We start from the raw sequence: 19,729 nt of genomic DNA, 5'->3' as shown, positions 1-19,729 counted from the left end.
AGTATCTACTCTGTTTAATCCTTTGTGAATTCTACTGTGTTCCCTGTTATTTTCTGTGCAAATCAATCATCAACATAATGACAGGACCAAACTCGGACCAGGAACAAGCTTTGCTCTGCATTCAACATGAGCACACAGTTAATTTATTTAAATGTAAAAATTCAGTATATGTCGAATAGATACATATGATTAATATATAGCAAAAAAAAATGCAGTCCTTATTGCTACTTTTCATTACAAAAGTGAGTCTCAACTCAGGGTGATTGTGCCGACACCACCCAGGGGGGACTTGGCATTGTCTGGAGACATTCTTCATTGTCATAAATAGAGGGTGGGGTGCAAATGACATCCGGGATGCTGAAGAACTCCATACAGGAAGCAGCCCCCACAACAGAGAATTATCCATTTTAAATGTGCTAAGGTTGAGACACTGTGCTTTGGAAGAACATAATCCTGTGAAGACACTATTTTTGAACTTACATAAGTGATTGTCTGAACTACAGAAAATATACTTCCTGTATGTGAACTATGTTTGCAAATTTCAGAGGTCATGTTCATATGCTATCATGACCAGCTCAGGGGCTCACATTTTAATGCCTCTGCCCAACAATGTGCAAAGCACACACACATTCCTATCTACCCAAGCAGTGGTTAATACATCCTGTGTGTTCGCTCTGCTGCTTCTCCATGAAGCAATTTTACTTAGAGGAAAAGTTGATAATCATCCATGGAATTACAACAAGCTCACTGAAGCCCTGGAACTATGCAGGGTCCAGTCACTAGCCATGAATATGGCTACTTCTGCATCTTGAAGAAGTAAACTGACGAAATCTGAGGGCTTACTTTCGAACTATGTAATTCTTTTGTGAATTCAATTACATTATGTCAACTTGTAGCAAAGAAGGAAGAACCAATGAAACAGCTGTAATGAAACCACATGGTTACTGAATACTCTATGTTTGACACATGCTGGATGTAGATCATGGACACAAACCCTCATTGGCCTAAATGTAGTAATGATAAATAATTGCTAATATTTCCATCATGCTTGGGGCTACATGTGCATTGCCTCATCTAACCCCCATCTTATGAAGGACAGGGTCATATTCAGTGACAGGTATAGAAACTGCATCTTAGAAGTAGATTAAGGTAGCCAAAGCCCATAGTTAATTAACTCATTCACAGAGTGAGGACGTGAATTCAGTCACCAGAGACTGAATCTGCATCCACTGCCTTGAACTAAACCTTTAACAAATTGGTATCATACAAGAATCTTGTCTCCTCAACCGCTTACTTTTCTTGGTGTTACCAATCTATTGCAAGTGACCAATTTGCCAGATACCAGCCTAATACTGTGGGCTGTTTGGTGAAATCAAGAGGTTGAAAGAAAGAGAAATTGGGAATCAGAAAGCCTGATGTGTCATTGGCCACGTCGCCAGCCACGTCACTGGCCGTGGTGGGGAGTACAAGAAGCCTGGACTTCGGGTAGCCTCACCTGAGTTGTTCTCCATGACAGTGTAAATAAGCTTGCAGACCCTCAACAGCAGCATGACTTTCTTTTCCGGCGAATACATCTTCTGCATAGTCATGAATTTGACTTTGATTTTCTCCACATCCACAAAATCAGGGGTTGGGGCGAACACCCCCAGCTCCTGTGGGTTCCTCTGCCGCACAAGCTGCAGATTCTCCTTGAGCTGTTTCCACGAGCCATCGGCCATATGGAAGTCCCTCAGCATGGCCTCCACGTGCCCCTTCAGGGGCTTTAAGATGCACTTGTGCATGGCTTTTTCCAGCACCACATCTGCCAAAGAAAGTGCAGCTACTGTAACCATTGTCTGAAGGAAGAAGAAATGCAAGGTCTGCTTTCTCGGAATGGACACCTGGAACTCTGCATTGGTTATAGGGCAGACAAGTTATAACTTCATACCTGCCCACCAACAAAGCTTAGCAGTGCTACTGCCCCCCCACACTCCAACGCGTTTTCTGTAAAGCCAGGGAAAGCGAATCTTCCCTAATAAAGTCTTACAGTTCCTTTTGCAGGCAGTCAATACAACAAAACATATTTGTTTTAACCACTTTTACACTCCTCCTCCATGAGCACAGGTGAATATTCAAGAAGACATTCTTTTGACCCCAGTCCTCCACTGATAATCCAGTTGACAGGTTAGTAAATACGTTATTTTAAAGGACAGATTTGCTAATAGGGAAGATTCAAGGGGCGCTTGAGTGGCTCAGTTGGTTGAGCATCTGACTCTTGATTTTGGCTCAGGTCATGATCCCAGGATCGTGGGATCGAGCCCCACATCAGGCTCCATGCTGAACATGGAACCTGCTTAAGATTCTCTCTCGTTCCCTCTGCCCCTCTCCCCCACTTGCTCTCTCTCGCAAATAAAAATAAAATAAAATAAAAATACAATACAATACAATACAATACAATACAATACAATACAAGGAAAGATTCAAGATTTCTCAAAATATTTCCTGAGGAAATAAATTCACCTAAATACATGTGTAATCTTAGATTGAATTCTGGACCAAAAATTCTTTAAATTATTTTCAGTGTTTATTTTTGAGACAGAGAGAGACAGAGCATGAGCGGGGGAGAGGCAGGGAGACACAGAATCAGAAGTAGGCTCCAGGCTCTGAGCTGTCAGCACAGAGCCCGACTCGGGGCTCTAACTCGTCAACTGCAAGATCATGACCCAAGCCGAAGTCGGACGCTCAGCCGACTGAGCCACCCAGGCACCCCTGGACCAAAAATTCTTTGTCTGCTATAAAGAGCATTGGTGGGACACCAGATGAGATCTGAATAAAATCTGCAGGTTAGGTAATACTGTGAACACTCAATCTGTGTTAATTTTACTGTATTTTTGTAACAAGATGTCTCTGCTTTTAGGAAATATGCACTGAGCATTCAGGGGTAAAGGGACACCATGTCTGCAACTAACTCTGAAATGGTTCAGTGGGGGAAGGGAGGGTGTATGTGTGTGCCTGCATGTGTGTGTAAGCAAAGAGAAAGGAGAGCAAACATGTGACAAGGCGCGAACGTGCAGGGTATTAGAGTAAAGGGTAGACACGATTTCTTTGCATTATTTTTGCAACTTTTCTGTATGTCTGACATGATTTCAAAATAAAAATTTTAAAAACGCTGAAATGTGTTTCTGGTCAGAGTTTGGAAATACCATTAGGTGTGGAAGGCGTTATTTCCCCCCTGTTTGAATGGTTGCCCAATGAAGTCGCTTTCTTGGCTGACAGTAAAATGACCATAAATCTGGAGATCCAGCCTAAAGATGATTTATACAGTAATAATCTCTCTGCTTTTGCAACATCAGTTTTCCAATCTCAAATGTTTGTACATTCTCATCAAAGCCACCTGGGTAGCCAGACTTCATTTATGAGACTTTAAGGTGATTCCATTTTGGAAGCCCAATTTCCTTATGAAATTGGAAACCATTATCTCTCTGGCGTTGGGGATTCCTGACACTGGATCAAATCACACTGCATCCAAATTATCACCTATTATTAGAAATCTGGGCCGGATGCACAAACACCAAAAACAATTTTCCCATACAGAATTAGAGCTCATGATAAAGTTAATGAGCTGCTTCCCGAGCCCAAGTTTGTTGTTGTTGTTGTTCCTCCAAGTCCATATCCTATCCAGGAGATCTTTGTTTATTTTATTTTTTTTTAAAGTTTATTTATTTTGAGAGAGAGAGAGAGAGAGCACAAGCAGGGGAGGGACAGAGAGAGGGAGAGAGAATCTCAAACAGGCTCCGCACTGTCAGTGCACAGCCTGATGTGGGGCTCAAACTCACAAACTGTGAGATCATGACCTGAGCTCAGATCAAGAGTCGGATGCTTAACCAACTGCACCACCCAGGCACCCCAGGAGATCTTTGTTTAAATGTAGAGCTTTATATATCTATAGGAATCAAGATTGAAACAAAAGAGTTTATAAAGTAAGAAGAAAAACAGAACGTTTTTACTTGACATCTGGCATTGAAACAAATTACTTGGTCTTCATTGGTTATTCTGTGTTAATAAACTTGTGTGACCTAATAGCATCTTTGACTTTACCCTAAATGACCATTACGTTGAAAAGCCGATAATAGCAATTCACACCAAGCATTCAGTTGGGCTAGGCTCTAAGTGCTTTATTTTATTAGCTCGTCTAATTCTTACAACAACTCTCTTATTTTTGCATAATACTAATGTTATTTTACAAATGAGGAAGCAGAGATTTGGAGATGTCTAATGGCTTGCTTGAGGCTGCACAACTGTTTTCAACAATCACATTGCTTTCCAAAGTAAATGGCCTCTTAATTCTAAAGTTCAAGGTGCTTTATAAACATTCACCAGTTTAATCCTCTCTGTCTAAAGGTTACACAAGCTCCATTCATGGTTATAGGTGACCACCACTTTGTTAGAATGAGGTCACCAACGGGGGCAGAAGTCCTGCCAATCATTAATTGGGACGGTACATGAATATGGATAGAGGTATGATTCATAACAGCCTCAAACTGGAGACCATCCAAAGGCCCATCCCAACGGAATGGAGACCAGGATATATTCATACAGTGGAATCCAGAAAATGGAATTCAGAAACGGGAGATTTCACTCCATGACAAAGAGCACACTGCAGCTCCAGACACAACTGGATGAATCTCATAGATACGATGCTGTGTGAAAGAAGCCAGGCATAAAACAGTATCTCCTTTAGCATTTCTCTTATACAAAGTTAAAAAGCAGGCACAATGCATCTATGATGACAGAAGTCAGGATGGCAATTACTCCTAGGAATAAATGAAGCTGTGGGGGGACCCTCTAGGGGAATGGAAATGTTCTGTTTCTGGATCTGGGTGGAGACTACACGTATGAGCTCATACGTAAAAATCTGTTGAGCTGAGCATGCAAAATTTACACACTTTATGAATGTAAGTTACAGTAACCATGTTTAAGTCAAGCCAATGGAAAACAACTGGAGACCAGCCTGAGATTTTCACCTTGAACCCCAAGGGCAACTTCTAACTTCAGGGTGAGCCTGGTCATCTCTGAGGCAGAGCATTAACACGAATCATCTACACAAGATTCTGTGCTGTTCCTGGGGGACAACAGCAGAAATACCATTACCAGTGAGCTGAGAGGGACCCTTATGCAACTCATCTTTGCCACCAAGGAAAGACACTGGTCTTTGTGCCACAGACTCCCACCCTTAGGAATAAATGGTACTGCAGAAATCTTTTGTTAGGAGGCTTGAAACCTGGGATTCATTGCCAAGTGCCCATTCTCTTAAAATCCAAAATGAAAAGATAAAAAAAAAAAAAAAAAGACCAATGTTAGTTTTTTTTTAAGCACATTTTTTAGCGGCCATAGTTTAGAAATCAGACTGGTCTCTTTGCATTCTTTTCCAGGACTTTACTCCTAACTCCCACCATCCTGAAATCCTTAACAAGCATAAAGAATAGAAAAAATAAAGTCCAAATGAGACTTGGAACCCACTGGCGTCCAACGGGGAACAGGTTCTGTTCACAAAACAAGAGGGAAAAATGATTTGGGAAAACAAAAGGAACAGAAAATCTTATAGAATATGGTTAGCTCAAAAATAAAAAAAATTTAAAAAAGGAAAGAACAGATTGGTAACATCTCTCATAAATTACTACTATCTGTTGTTTTCTACTGTCTGTGGTTGTTTAAGATCCAAGAAAACAAAATCTCTTAAACCATAAGAACAAATGATACTATTCTAGATACCTCATATGCACCGTCTTTTCAAATGTTCAAACAAACCTCATGGAGGCAGGACTATTATTTGTTCATTTTATATATCAGGAAACAAACCCAAAGAGCTCAATCCCACATAGCTAGCAAGAAAGGGAGCCAAGATTTGAACCCAAGGGATCTGGTTATGTCAATTGCATGTATCCACAAGCGAAGAAACGAGCATATAAACAACAATACTAGAGAACTGTTTGAGCTACAATGTTTTGAATATTCAAAACCAATTGTTAGGTGAATGATCAAAACTGGAAGCAAAATTTTGGAAAATAGACAGATCCTTTCAATTGTTCCCAAAGCTCAGGCACAAGCGGGAAATGGTAAAGAGAATGGCAGGGGCTTAGATACTCCTTGCCTTAGGGTGAGCTGATGCAGTCATTTATAGGAAGCATTCAATGTGTTAGCCTCTAGTGCTGTGAAGTGATCACTCCTCTATTAGGAATGGAAGACAGAAGCCCTGTCTCTGTTGCTTCACTCTGACCAACAGCACAGATTCCAGAGAAGGCCAGAGATCAGACAGGGGACCATCACAAGACTGGCTCATGCATCAGCTTGGTTTGAGTACTTTCTGCTTACCCACTGCTGCCTAAGGGGAAGTGAGAGTCTGGGAGGTTAAGGTAAAGTCCAGAGAAGGCACATGTCTTAGAAAGAACACTAGGAACATGAAGCCTGGCAGCCAGCCCGGCTCTATCTTTCTAAGCAACTTTGGCCAAATTGGTTCACCTCTCTGCCATTGACTCAAACTTCTGAATTGCCATCCAAATCACTGCCCATGGGAGGCAAGACGGAACTAGCACCCTGAGTGATGGCCAAAACAAAACAAAATAATAACTGACATTCTCCGGGGGATTCTAACAGTACCCAGAATCTAAACAAAATAGGTTGCAACCTATAGTTAGTTGACAAAGATAGAAGATGAGGTCACATGGCCTCTTGGTTTACTTGGTTTCTAGCATTCTGATTATTTATTTCTTTAAAAGGAAAGTGACAGAAAGAGAAGCTAATGTTTGAAATCTCAAATTGTGAAGTTACACATACATAATTGCCAAAGTGTGCCGAGTTTCCTCTGTGCTGTTCTTATTCCCAGGGGGCTCTATGTGTGTCCCTGTTGTAATGTTAACCCCCATCCCAGCCCCAAGAATCAGGAGCCAGTGACACCCTCATCGTGCAGATGCACAGGTGGCTTAGAAGTCAAATGACTCTCCCAGAGTCGTGGGGATGAAATGCAAGCCTGTCGCTGTTGCCAACAAGCCAGGTGGCACAACGGGCCTCCCTCCATCCAGAACGGCAAGACGAGTTTGATATTTTCTTTATGTGCTAACATATCTTCCTTTGACTGTTTAATTGGATTAAAGATTAGAGCTGACATTGACCGGGTGCTGGAGTGTTCCAAGCACTGTTACGTACTTCCTATGGATTTAAACAACTGTTTGGCTGAAATGAGTATAGAATCCGTATTTGTTTTAGCTTGGGTTCTCCCAGAAGCCAACCTTGAGACAAGGACTCAAGTATGAGTGGTTCATCTGGGAGGTGAGCCCAGGAAGCACTGGCAGCAGACAAGGGGAATGAGATGGGAGAGGAGGCAGCCAACATTATGTGCTTTATTAGTAATTGTAATCCAGTTATTACTGGGAGCAGCTGGAGCTCCACCAGCTCAACCCTGCTGGAAGTCCAAGGCATGGTGTAGAGCAAGCCTCAGGGCTGTCCCACCAGAGGGGAGGCAGCTGGGGTGTTTATACACCTGTTCCTATCAGGCTCCTGGACAGCAGAGAGGGCATTAATTTCCCAGTCTTTCCAACTGCCCTGGACAAGGGTTCTGGTGGCATGAGAAAGTGTCAGGCAAAATGTCACAGGCACCAGGAGTTGGAAATCAAACAGGTAAGTGAGTGTCAGTGGGGCAGGCAGAGTGATGTCTGGTTCGTGTTACATATGAAGAAACAGAGGCACAGAGATGTTAAGACATATGATCAAGTATGCACAGCTCAGCAGCAGCAGAGCTGGGACTTCAAACCCAATAGTCCAGCCTGAGCATGTGCTCTGAACCACCACATGCCTTCTGCCTTTCAGCTGAGAAATTTATCCATCCTGTCTTGGCAGAGCTGGGATGTGATGCCCCATAGCCACAAGAGAACTTTGCTAATCCTCTGTACAAACTACTCATAAAAAGCAGACCACCTGGTGTTCAAGTGTCTCTTGGGTTACATGTGAAGTCCAAATGAGCCATTTCTACTTTGTGACCTTGAGAGAAGAAGGTGACCTTTCAGGGCCTCAGCTTCCTCATCTGCAAAATGGGATCACTCACAGCCTCCCAGTGGGATTGTTGTGAGGATAAAGTGAGATCCCACTCGGTGAGCATTTCATATGCACCTGTCACCTCATAAATGGGCAAGAATCATTGGCTCCCTCTTTCCTTTTGAATGTGGCCTTGGAATAGGGACACCAGGTTTAGCGATTCATGCCCATTTGGGTTTGTTTTCTTCTGTGTTAACTGTGGTTTACTTGGTTTGAAATGAGAACCAAAAGTGCTTTGATAAATTAATTGAGAAGCTGCCTGGTTTCCTGTACATCTTTCTCTCTCTTGTGCCTTCTTACTTTTCCTCAGACCCTCCCACCCATAGGTACAAAGGCAGAAGATCTGAAGCCCCTGGGTTTTCCTGCCCCGAATTTGCTGGTGTTTTGTCACAGCCCCACTGTGTCCCCACCTAACAGCTCAAACTCACAGATAAGCTGAACATCTTGGGCAGTGGTATGTCTTTCTGAGCAAGAGGAAGTGAGAGGTGGAGAGCCCCCACAGCCCCACTTCAGATGAGGAATCATGAGGGATGAAGGGTGGATTCGGTTCATTGCTGACAGGTTCTGGTCTACTAATTGTGAAGGCCTGTGTCACACTGCTGTCCCTACTCTGCATCTGTCTATCCAGGTCTCTGACATCCTAGCTTGTCACACTGGCCTACAGGTGTTTATGGACAGGTCTGATTCGATTGGTTGGTACTTGGGCTCCAGAGATCGTTAAAGAGTTTGACTCTTACCCTGCTTGGGATGAGTTTTCTAAAATGCTTTTCACCACCTTAAAGACTCAGGCAGCTTCCATGGGAGCGCCCCTGCTTTGCCCTCCCTTCTTCATTCCATGTCCTCACTGAGGACAACAGTATTGCAGCCCTCTGTGCCTCTGTGCCTCTCCACATGCTGTTCCCTGTGGCCGGTGGGCTCCTCGCCTTTCCCAACATGGATGGATTCCCGTGCAGCCTTGCCTGTCCACCTCCTCCCCACACCCTGGGTCCCTGGAGTTCTCTGTTGCCTCTCCTGTGGCATAGAGCAAACTAGACCTCTCTCCTGTGAACACCAGACCTGACGGTTGGTTGTCAGGTGAGCCAGCTGCAGTCCCTAGCTAGAGGCCCACAGGTAGCAGGTACTCCAAAAGTGACTTCTGAATTGAATTGAATTCACTGAATTGAATTGAATTCACCCTTCCTTTGGGTGGTTACATGAAAATTTTGCTTCTTTTCTCCTTAGCCCTGCAGAATATAGGAAGCGTGACTCTGGCAGTGAAGCCATCCCCCAGGTGTGGGGCAGCCAGCCCCATCCCTGCAGGGGTCTCCAGGGGTGTTCTCTAATCTGGGTTTGCTTTACATATGTGAGCAATGCATGCTTCAGCCCATAAACAATAAATAATAAAGGATGTTTTATCATTTACAGGAAGGTCCCCCCAGCCCAGCAGAGACGGCACCAAAATAAAGATGGCAAGCTGTGGGGTGGTGATTCACTTAGGTTTTTGTTCATTTAAAAAAAAATTTTTTTTTCTTTATTTATTCTTGAGAGAGAGACAGGGTGTGAGCAGGGGAGGAGCATAGAGAGGAGACACAGAATCCGAAGCAGGCTCCAGGCTCTGAGCTGTCAGCACAGAGACGGATGTGGGGCTCAAACTCACGAACCACGAGATCATGACCTGAGCCGAAGTTGGACGCTCAACCGACTGAGCCACCCAGGTGCCCCAGGTGTTTGTTCATTTTGATGGGCTTCAAGGAAAGGCATTATGCAAAAATATAGGTAATGGTTTATGCATAGAATCTGTCCGACTGATTTCGGTACCTTCTAGTAAAGGGCCAGCAAAAACAAAAGCAGTGGAGAAGAGCCCAATCTTCCTTACTAAAAAATTCTAAATAATTGATGCAGCTCCTCTGGCCTTGGGGAGGTAGAGCTGAATTCTAACCTCATCCCTTGGGTGTGGACAGTGCTTAGTGTCCTGCTCCTGCAGAATAGAGTAGGGAGGGAAGGGAAGGGCTGGCATTTAATTTTACAGAGCAGAACTTGATCTAGGGTAAGTCTTGTGGAGAGCAGGCACCCCCTGGTAGGGTGACTTCACCACTGTGGTCTTCTTCTCTCCTCATAAAATGGCCCCAAAAGGCAGTGTAGCCACCCTGGGTGGTGTGAAAAGCTCTCCAGATGAGTTGGTTCACTCCCACTTGTACCCCCGCTTGACCTTGCTAAGCTTTTGTTTCCTCATCTCTAAAAATGAGGTTAATAAATGGGACCCCAAGGCATTAAGGGGATTTAAGGGGATTCTCTGCATAAAAGTGCTCCATAAACCCTCAAGAACCACACACCGGCGAGGGATTAGGGGGACTTTCACTTGCTTCTATTAAAAACACAGTATGCATTTAACACATACTCTTGGCCTTGACAAAAGGAGGCAGGCTATGAGTTCTGGTTTCTAAAAAGAAGCCCCAGGGCTTGGACGGTAAGTAAGAGTCTCCAAAGTGGACACCGTCCTCTGAGAGGTACGTGCTACTGTACTGGCCTGTTCCCTGTAGACAGACTGGGTAAGCGAGGCTAGCCTGGGGGTGGGTCCCCGGATGGTGAGGGCTCAGTCTACATAGTAAGACAGCCAATCAGGACATCCTGTTGGTGGGAGTGGAGTAGTGGAAGACATGTCCAAGCCTCAAAGATTCTGATGCCTCCATTTCAATCAATGTAGCCTCTCAAGTGTCCCCTAGTTCATGCACTCAATTACTGTAAGATTCTTTTGCCTGGTGATGTTTCCTGCCTGGGAAGTACTGGTCTCTCTCTGGAAGATTCTCAGGACATAGTCAGAAAACACTCCAGCACAGACATCTCCATGAACCTTATTTTGTGATGCCATCTCAGTTCCCATGTTGCTAACGGTGGGAATTACTGAGCTATCAGTACCCCTGCACAGAGTATTATGGAGTTGGAGACTCCTGACACAGATCCTTAACTCCAGAGTTGTGACCCTTCTTTTAGTTGATATAATTAACCCAATTTTCGATGCCCTAAGGTAAAAATGTACAACAAAATATGCCCCATGGAAAAAAAGAGGTACTTCCTGCTGGGGTCTTACATTTAAACTAATTTTCAAAACTAATACAGACATTCTTTTTACATGTTGCAAGAGGTCAATCTTTCTCCTTTCTCTCTACCCTTTGCTAACTGTGTAAGGACATTCACTCCATGCAGGAGATATGGTCACATGTTCTAGATCAGAAGTCAGACTTGAGGTTCTAATCAACTTGGCATCAATATGCCACTCTGGTGGCTCTTCAACTGAAAAAGAGGGGCACCTGGGTGGCTCCGTCAGTTGAGCATCTGGTTCTTGATTTTGACTCAAGTCATGATCCCAGGGTCATGGGATTGAGCATCACGTCTGGCTCCATGATAAGGGGGAGCCTGCTTAGGATTCTCTCTCTCTTCCTTTGCCCCTCTCCCTCACTTGTGCTTTCCCTCTCTAAAATAAAAGCATAAGAATTAAAATTAAAAAATTAAAAAGAGCAGATAATAACTCAAGGGCTTGAACCAAACTGTGAATTAAAAATTAAAAAAACGGGGCGCCTGGGTGGCTCAGTCGGTTGAGCGGCCGACTTCGGCTCAGGTCACGATCTCGCGGTCCGTGAGTTCGAGCCCCGCGTCGGGCTCTGTGCTGACAGCTCGGAGCCTGGAGCCTGTTTCGGATTCTGTGTCTCCCTCTCTCTCTGACCTTCCCCTGTTCATGCTCTGTCTCTCTCTGTCTCAAAAATAAATAAACGTTAAAAAAAAATTTTTTTTAAAAAAAAAAAAATTAAAAAAACAAGAGGCACCTGGGTGGCTCAGTTGGTTAAGCATCCAACTCTTGGTTTCAGCTCAGGTCATAACCTCATGGTTCATGAGTTCAAGTCTCACATCAGGCTCTGCACTGACAGTGTGGAGCCTGCTTGGGATTCTCTCTCTCTCTCTCTCTCTCTCTCTCTCTCTCTCTGCCCCTCCCCATTCACTATCTCTGTCTCTCTCAAAATAAATAATTAAACAAAATAAAAATTAAAAAACAAATCACACTAGATATTGAAGCTTGAGACAGATTCACGAAGCAAAGTAGTTGTAATTGTTTAACTCCTAGAGAGTTACTTCAAACCCCCTTTCTTATTCTGCTATGCTCACTTTTCAGTATTGTTTCTCTATTTAAAAAAAATCACATGAATATAAATTGAATTTAAAGATACTTTTTCTTCAAACAATTAAAATGCTCTTTAGAGAAAATACATGTTTTACTATATAGCAATTAAATAAAGCATAACCATTATTGTCCTGGTTTTTTTTTTTTTTTTTTTTTTTTTTTTTTTTTTTGTTATTGACTTAGGAATACAAACACCTGGGGTGTTTTTGTTGTTGACAGTTGGTGGTGGGTTGTTTGAATGAAATAACAAATTTGGGATTACTGAGATTTTTGGAGTTGGACACACTTTGTTTTTCTTGACACAAAACTTGAAAACAGAGGGCTTTCCCAAGATTAACGTCAAATCAGATATAAAAGTTCTTCTACTTGAATAAAATCAAAATGCTAACCACAAAAATGCACCAAGTTCTGCAGAGTGGAGATTTCACGATCAGAAATTCTGAACTAATCTCTCCCATTGGTTGAAAACGACTGAAGCAAGAGTGGTACCATGTGGGAGCTCACCAATGAGGAACACATGTTGGAGTAATGAGTAATGTCATACCCTATCTACACTTGACACACCAGTAATGAGTATATCTCACTGTCAATGAAGTTACTGATCCCAGGGCTTTCTAGTAAGACCTGAAACTATGTGCACTTTTTGTTAAAGCATCTGTTTGTCCTTTCATGTACCGCTTTGTGGGGGTGGGGGAGTGAGGGTGAGTGGAGAGCTATCCAGAAGGGAAACCATATGTGGCCCTGGAATGAACAGAGACCTGACTTCCCTGGGAGCCCACCATGTCTCCCCCTCATTGGCTTCGTTCTCCAACCAGGAGAGCGAAGCTGATGTCAATCAACCAGTATTTATCAAAGAACCTCTAAAAGTCAGGGCTTTTGGGTGAGAGTACTTTAAAGAGTAGTCTAAACAGGATGCAACTTTTCCATAATAGGACACAAGCATTTAGAGTGGCAGGTTGTGTGTGTGTGTGTGTGTGTGTGTGTGTGTGTGTGTGTTTTGAGACTGACTTATTTATCATTTTATCCTTATCTAGAAAGTGCTGACTTAAAGGGTTGGGACAAGAATATATGGATAAAGTGGCACTGGGTGAGAGCTACTTAGTGTCTTCCTTGGCTTTTCTCTAGGCAACTGAAGACCCACTCTTTGAAGAAGAGAGATTAGCAACATCTCCATATACTACGTGTATACATGCATGCATTCGTATGGCCATTTTTCACATATGAACGACAGCTCTAATTCTACATGGGTTAAGCCAGTGAAATGCCTCCTCCAGCTTCCTTGATTCTGGGATGGTCATTCTGTAAATGCAGGTTTTAAATGTAAATTCTCACCTCCTAGTTCAGAGCTATCATCTTCAGAAGTTGTGGGAAAGGAGGACAGGACCAGACTGGCATTCTTGAAAAGCCTTAGGAGTGTTAGTAGACACCTGTTCAGAACAATCTTGAGGCTTGGTATTCCAGAGATGGCATTCAGAGTGAATCCATTTGGAGTGAATACATTAAAAGTGAATTACTGCCCTCCAGAAAGTGAGATATGGTGGGAATAAGCAAACAATGGAGGAAAGATCTGGGTTGAATCCAAGCTACCCTACTTACCAGCAGTCACTACAAGTCACTTTTTACATCATGGCCTCTGCTCTTGAATTTGCAAAACATGAACAATATCTACATAAATGTACCAACCTTGATTTGGTTACAAGGCTCAAAGGAGTGATTATATTAACAAGTCTATAGTAAACCAATGAGCACTTCCTTTATGACTATGTAAAACAGACAATTAGATAAGTCCACTTTTTTGTCAGAGTCCTAAACTAGTAACTTACACATTTAAAGGGATCAGTTTTCTGATCCTTAGGGTCACCTCTTTCTCTGCATTTGAACTAGTGTTGAGTTTCTCAGGTTAACCTCTGCTCTGGTTTACCTTTCTCTTAATTTTAAAAGCCCAACAACACATTTATTGTACTTTCAAAACTGAATGATGCTTTCACTGGGGAAGCAACATGTGATGAAGTTCCTGCTTTAATGCAAAAGTTTAAAAAACCAAAACAAACAAGCCAATAAAAAAGTGGGGCAATGCTTAGTTGGCCACACCCACACCTCCATACAAAATTTTAGTCTGAGCTGCCTCAACAAAGGGCTAGCCTACTCTTCCAAATGCTGCACCTGCTGGTTACTAGCTGGTGTGGCCCCTGGGACAAAGGGCTCCACCTGGCAAAGTCCTGCATTCTCCACTCCACAGGGGATGCTGGTGCCTGTTTCACTAGGGTGAGGTCAGGACACGCTTACATCACTTGGACAGAATCCTGGCTCCTATTAGAGCCTCCATAGATGTCAACATCCCTTCTTGTCATGACTTTAGATTTTAAATTAAAAGCTGCATCTGTCCAGAGCAGCAAAGTGTACGTTTGTTTTTGGAGAAAATGAACGCTTGTGCTCTGGGAGCAAATATCATATCCGAACTTCACTTCAAAAGAAGCCACTGGGGACCAGTACTTTGGTTGGTGCTTACAATCTCAGCGGGGAAGGAAAGAGAGGAAGGGAAGGAAGGGATGGCCCTTGTTCCCTGGGGAGCCTTGTCTCTGTGGGCTGGTTGGCGCTGGGGCCACATAACTCAGGGCTGACATCAGCGCCTGCCTGGCTCCCCCCACCGGACACCCCCAGAGGAAGCTTCTCATGAAGGTTCAGAGTCCCTGTTAATATTGCATCTGAACTGGTCTCCCCTGAGAGGTGGGCTCTGGTGGGATGGGACAGGATGGCCTGGGTGGCTAGTCTGCCTTCCCCTAGAAACCTTTTTCAGTTCCAAGCACACCACAAGGGCACATTCCTTCCAGACTCTCTCCTCAGCAACACCCAGCTCTAACCCCGCCCCATCAACCAGGCTCAAACCCCGAGAAAACAAACAAGGCTTTGATTCCTTTGTGAGAAAATCAAAGAGCTGCTGAAACTCACTTAAAGGAGAAAAAGACAGAGACAGAGACAGAGACAGAGACGGAGTCCACTCTCTACCACATACTGTTTACTACTTTCAACAAACAGACCCAATCAGAAAGAAGAAATCTGGGTTTAGCTTTATGAACTGCCTGGAAATAATTTGGTAGCTCTTTCAGCTGTGGCTGCCCAGTGAACAAGCCACGCTGAAATTAGCCCTTTAGAAAGAATCTTCTGAAATTAATAAAGAAAAAAAAAAATCCTTGCAACACTCTTACCCTGGAAAAAAGATGCCTTGCCAAATTCAAATTTTTCTTGGCCAAAGTAACTATTAACAATTCAGCCCTTCGATGAGGTTATAAAGAAAATATTTCCCCTTGACTTCGGAGAAAACACCTTTCATGTGACCTCCAAATATGTTACTTATTTGAAAGGTACACAAACTTGTCTTTTTTTTTTTTTTTTTTTTTTAAGTTAATCCCCAAACCGTGCCACTTAAGGAATTCGCTGGCATCAGAAGCCAGCAAGGCGGTTACCCTTTGGGGAGAAGGGTGACAGGGTGGTGGTCCCAGGGGGGCTTCTGGTTGTGGGTTCTGTCGTGCTTACTGAGCTCTCACTTGTCACAAGGTGTGTTCACTGTGGACACTCCTCCAGCTGCACACCCGTGATGTCTGCACTCTTCTGAACATACACTGTACCTCAATGAAAAGTGTACTACCCAAACAAAGCAGAAGAAAACACTCTGTCAGAAGACAGCACACATACCTTTCCAGGCATGCACTGCCTGCAGAGATGCCCTTTCAGGAAACACTCAGCACACACAGCACAAGACCAGGTGGGCAATTGGACCCTCAGAAGGCAAATTCTACCCCTGAGCAGAACCGCTCTGAGGTTCCCATCAGGGGCTCCTTTAAAACTAGCAGGCAGGTAGCAGGAGTCAGGTATAAGGTGAGGTCTGCTTTGAGAAGCTCAGGTCCCATTCAAATGGGTGGAGGGGGTGGAGTGTGTTGTTTTGAACTCCAGAGAAAACTTCATCCAAGATCACTGCCATCGGATACAGTGTCCTGTGAGGTTACAGTAGTTTTTATGTTTAAAAAGAAAAAAAAAAAAAAGGCAAAGTGGGGACTTACCGATTTGGTCTTCGGGGATCAGCGACTCGATGGGGGGGTCCAGCTCTGAGCTCTGAGACAGATAGTTCTTCACCTGGGTCATGAACTGCCGGATGGTCTGCAGCATGTCCGTGCTGGACACGTGGCACTCCTTGTTCTCCTGCAGAAAGCTCACGTAGTCCTGCACCAGGCAGCCGAAATAGGTGCACTTGTCCCGGGACAGCTCAGCGATCCTCCTGACCATGCGCTTCTCGGGGGTCATGAAGGAACTGAACACCCCGCTCATCTTGCGCAGCTGGGACTTGACGAGCTTGGGCAGCACGAAGGAGCTGTTCCTCTTCTTTTTGGACTTGACAGGGGGGGCCATGGTCTCCTGGTCGCTCTCCTCTTCGCAGTCCTCCAGGCTGCTGTTGGTGTCCGCCTCGTAGCCAAACAGGGGCATGCTGCGGTCGAACTCCAGCGAGTCGGAGGAGGAAGTGGAAATGCTCATGTCGCTCAGCCTCTGTCTGCCTCCATGCCACGGGGGCCGTGATTCAGGGCCGGCGGCCCTTGTGCAATCCTCCGGAGGCTCCGCAGGCGGGGCCCCACCTGGCCCGCCAGCTGTGCCCGGCCCGGGCTCCTCCGGCTCCCGCTCCTGGCCAGGACAAGGCCGGCCGCCGGTCAAGGTCTTTGCGCTGCCTTCTGCCTCGAGAAAAGAAGCCTGCTTCTTCAGCCGGGGTGGAGGGATGGGGGTTGGTTTCGTTCCAAGCAGAGCTACGTTCCCATGTTTGTTATGGTTGACTGTTTCTGGCATGCTCGCCTGGGTTTCAGTCCTGGACAGCTGAGGGCTTGTGTGGAGACTATTAATAGCGGGTGGCGGGGGCCTGGGTGGGGGGGACCGAGGCCTCTCGGTGCCATTCGCGTTGGGAGTCCTTGTGCAGGGCCGTTTCAGGCCTCCACTGAGGTCCTGGCTGTGCACTTTCAAGAAAAGAGGATTAATAAAACACAGGGCTCCGTTGGTCTGGCTGCACTCCAGCTCCGAAGGCGTCCTGGTTTTTATAGAATGCACTCCATTTATAAGGCAGAGCTGACGAGAGGCAGGACAAACACCGTCTGAGGAGAGAGGCCTATGGGGAGGTGGAGGGTTTGGGGGTTTGTTGTCAGCTGGAGAGCTCCAAAAATCTGAAAGTCATTATCAGTGAACACAAGAATGTAAATACAGTACTCTTGGGCCATTCCTTCACAAATTAAAAAAAGCACACTTGCATGACAACACACGTCTTTCAAGGGGGAGGTGCCACACTTGAGTGTTTTTTTTTTCTTTTTCTTTTTTGCTTGGACTGCATTCCCTTTACTGGAAAGGGTGGAAATGCTGCCAGGCCCAGCTGTGGGCTCACAGGAAGGCTCAAGGGGCTTTTCACCTTCAAAGCCCTTGAGAAATGGCTTGGCCAACATACAAAGCCAGCCCAGCCTTTGCACAGGTAAGGAAAGAAAGAATTGGAATTGTTACAGTGTAAGCCTGGAAAGGACCACGGAGCTCCCGGACACGCTTAACAAAAACTGAGTCTCCTCGCAAAGCAAGCCACCCTTCCCAATCTACTTCTCCTGGAGGTGCCCTCCATGGAGGACCTGGCAGTTCCCCTTTAATGGGCAGGACCAGCAGCTGGGCCTGGGGGATGTTACACAATCTGCTTAGGGTTTTACACGTTCAGCATTAAAACCCCAAACAGAGGAAAAATACACTCATGGAACCCATCAGCAGAAAAAAAAAAAGGACAGCAGGCCGATGCAAATGCTAAGTGCAAGTTCAACCGTTTATCTTAGCGGTTAGCTGCCCGTACTCTGCAAATCCTAGCCCTTCTCACCGTGGCTTACACACCCAACACTCTTTGGCACAGTGCACATGGCTTACTGCAGCTGTCTGTATGGCCCATGTCACCTACACACGGGGCTCAGTTTTCTGCATGAATCCAGGGAGGCAGTGGTGGTGATAAATGTTATCTACTGCTAATTTCCATTTGGAACAGGTTTATTCTCTCTCTATAGCTCTGCCTTGTGGTATTTGCCTAAAATGTATTATTTTTTCCCTACGGGCCCAGAATGGCTGATCATGGCGGACAGCGAGGAGGCTGACGTTGGGAGCCTTTGCCCTGCCCTCTCTGTTATAAACATGCTTGATATTGTGGCCCAGTCACCTGCCCTTCCTCTCCTCTTTGCTCTGTGTCATCCAGCGCAAGAGCCAATGGTCACCTGTGGCTAGTGAGCCAACGTGACAGAGGGCTTCAATTTTAAATCACGTCAGTCCATTTAAGTTTAAAAACAGACATGCAATTCAATCACTGGAAAACTGTTCAATCGTTTTGGAACTTGGGTATGTGAATGCAGTTTCTCAACTATAAATTTAATCAGCTCTAAATACAGATTGTATGTTTCTGATGAAAATTTAATACCCCAAAAGATATAAGGATAACACAGGCTGGATTCAAATATTTAGTATGAAAAAAAGGAATGTAAAATATCTCATTAATACTTGTAAAGTATATTGATTCTACGTTGAAGTGACATTTCATATATATTACATTAACTAAAATAAATTATAAAAATTAATTTTCACCTGTGTCTTTTTCATTGTCTTTAACAGAGCTACTAGAAATTTTTAAATTACTCATTGGCTCACCTTATATGCACTTCTATTGCCCAGTTTGGGTCTTGGTGGAATGGTTTCCACCACCTTTGGGTCCTTCTTAGGCTTCTACTGACACCACTGGTAGACTTTATAAGGCATAGTACACTTAGCTTCCACATGGACTATAAACCTGGGTAGTGGGGAAGGGCAGCTATGGACACTATTAACCTTTGACCCCTCAGTGTGGAGCCTGGCCTGCCACATAGCAGATCCTCCAGAAACATTTGTTGGAAGAACAAATAAATGAGGCACAGAGTTTTACAAAGTGCTGTCTCTTCCCAAAATGAATAATGTATACATTGGCCGTTACGAGTTGAGTATATATTAATTGGACATCATTTGCTTCTATGGTCAGTGGCCATGGAACAAGGTGTTCTTAAATTCGTCTGTGCAGGAAGCTGACCAGGATACTTCAGTCCTTCAGGCTTGCCACAAAGTATACTCTGCACACTGACCACAGCACCAGGAGTTAAGTGGGTGGAGGTCACCAGCGGAAACTGACACCTGGTACAGGTCTTCAAGAGGCTTATAGTCTAGCTGGTTATATTAACTGAAATTCGGGAAAAGTTTTAAACCCTCTCCAAAAGGTGTGTGAAACACCATTGCAAGAGATGGTGTAACTTTTCAGAAGGGACACATCAGACAGGCCTCAGACACATGTAGCAATTCTTTCAAAAGAATCTTAAGTTTGAGAAGGGAATCTGAATCTCCCTCCAGGCTCCTTATAGGCTCCAGGAGTCCCAGGAGTTGCATTTCGGAATCTCAAATTTCCATTCAAATATTATGGCCTGGTTGTCAATCTTTTGG

General features: G+C 44.5%; 1 protein-coding gene across 9 annotated transcripts in view; it reads right to left on the bottom strand.

The window, feature by feature from the left end:
- The window catches only part of RIN2 (Ras and Rab interactor 2), a 237,114-nt gene that overhangs the window by 11,086 nt on the left and 206,299 nt on the right, over positions 1–19,729 (bottom strand). For all 9 annotated transcript variants that reach the window (XM_040447828.1, XM_040447829.1, XM_040447830.1 and 6 more), the window contains 2 exons: positions 16,279–17,418; positions 1,496–1,801 (listed from right to left, as the gene is read on the bottom strand). In XM_040447828.1, the coding sequence (XP_040303762.1) occupies positions 1,496–1,801; positions 16,279–17,418 (1,446 nt within the window). The remainder of the gene's footprint in view (positions 1–1,495; positions 1,802–16,278; positions 17,419–19,729) is intronic.

This window comes from Herpailurus yagouaroundi, unplaced genomic scaffold (assembly GCF_014898765.1).
Source record: "Herpailurus yagouaroundi ecotype Mexico unplaced genomic scaffold, PumYag 196, whole genome shotgun sequence".
Taxonomy (NCBI): domain Eukaryota; kingdom Metazoa; phylum Chordata; class Mammalia; order Carnivora; family Felidae; genus Herpailurus; species Herpailurus yagouaroundi.
The sequence above is the reverse complement of the archived record's forward strand: the minus strand, read 5'-3'. Positions and strand labels throughout refer to the sequence as shown.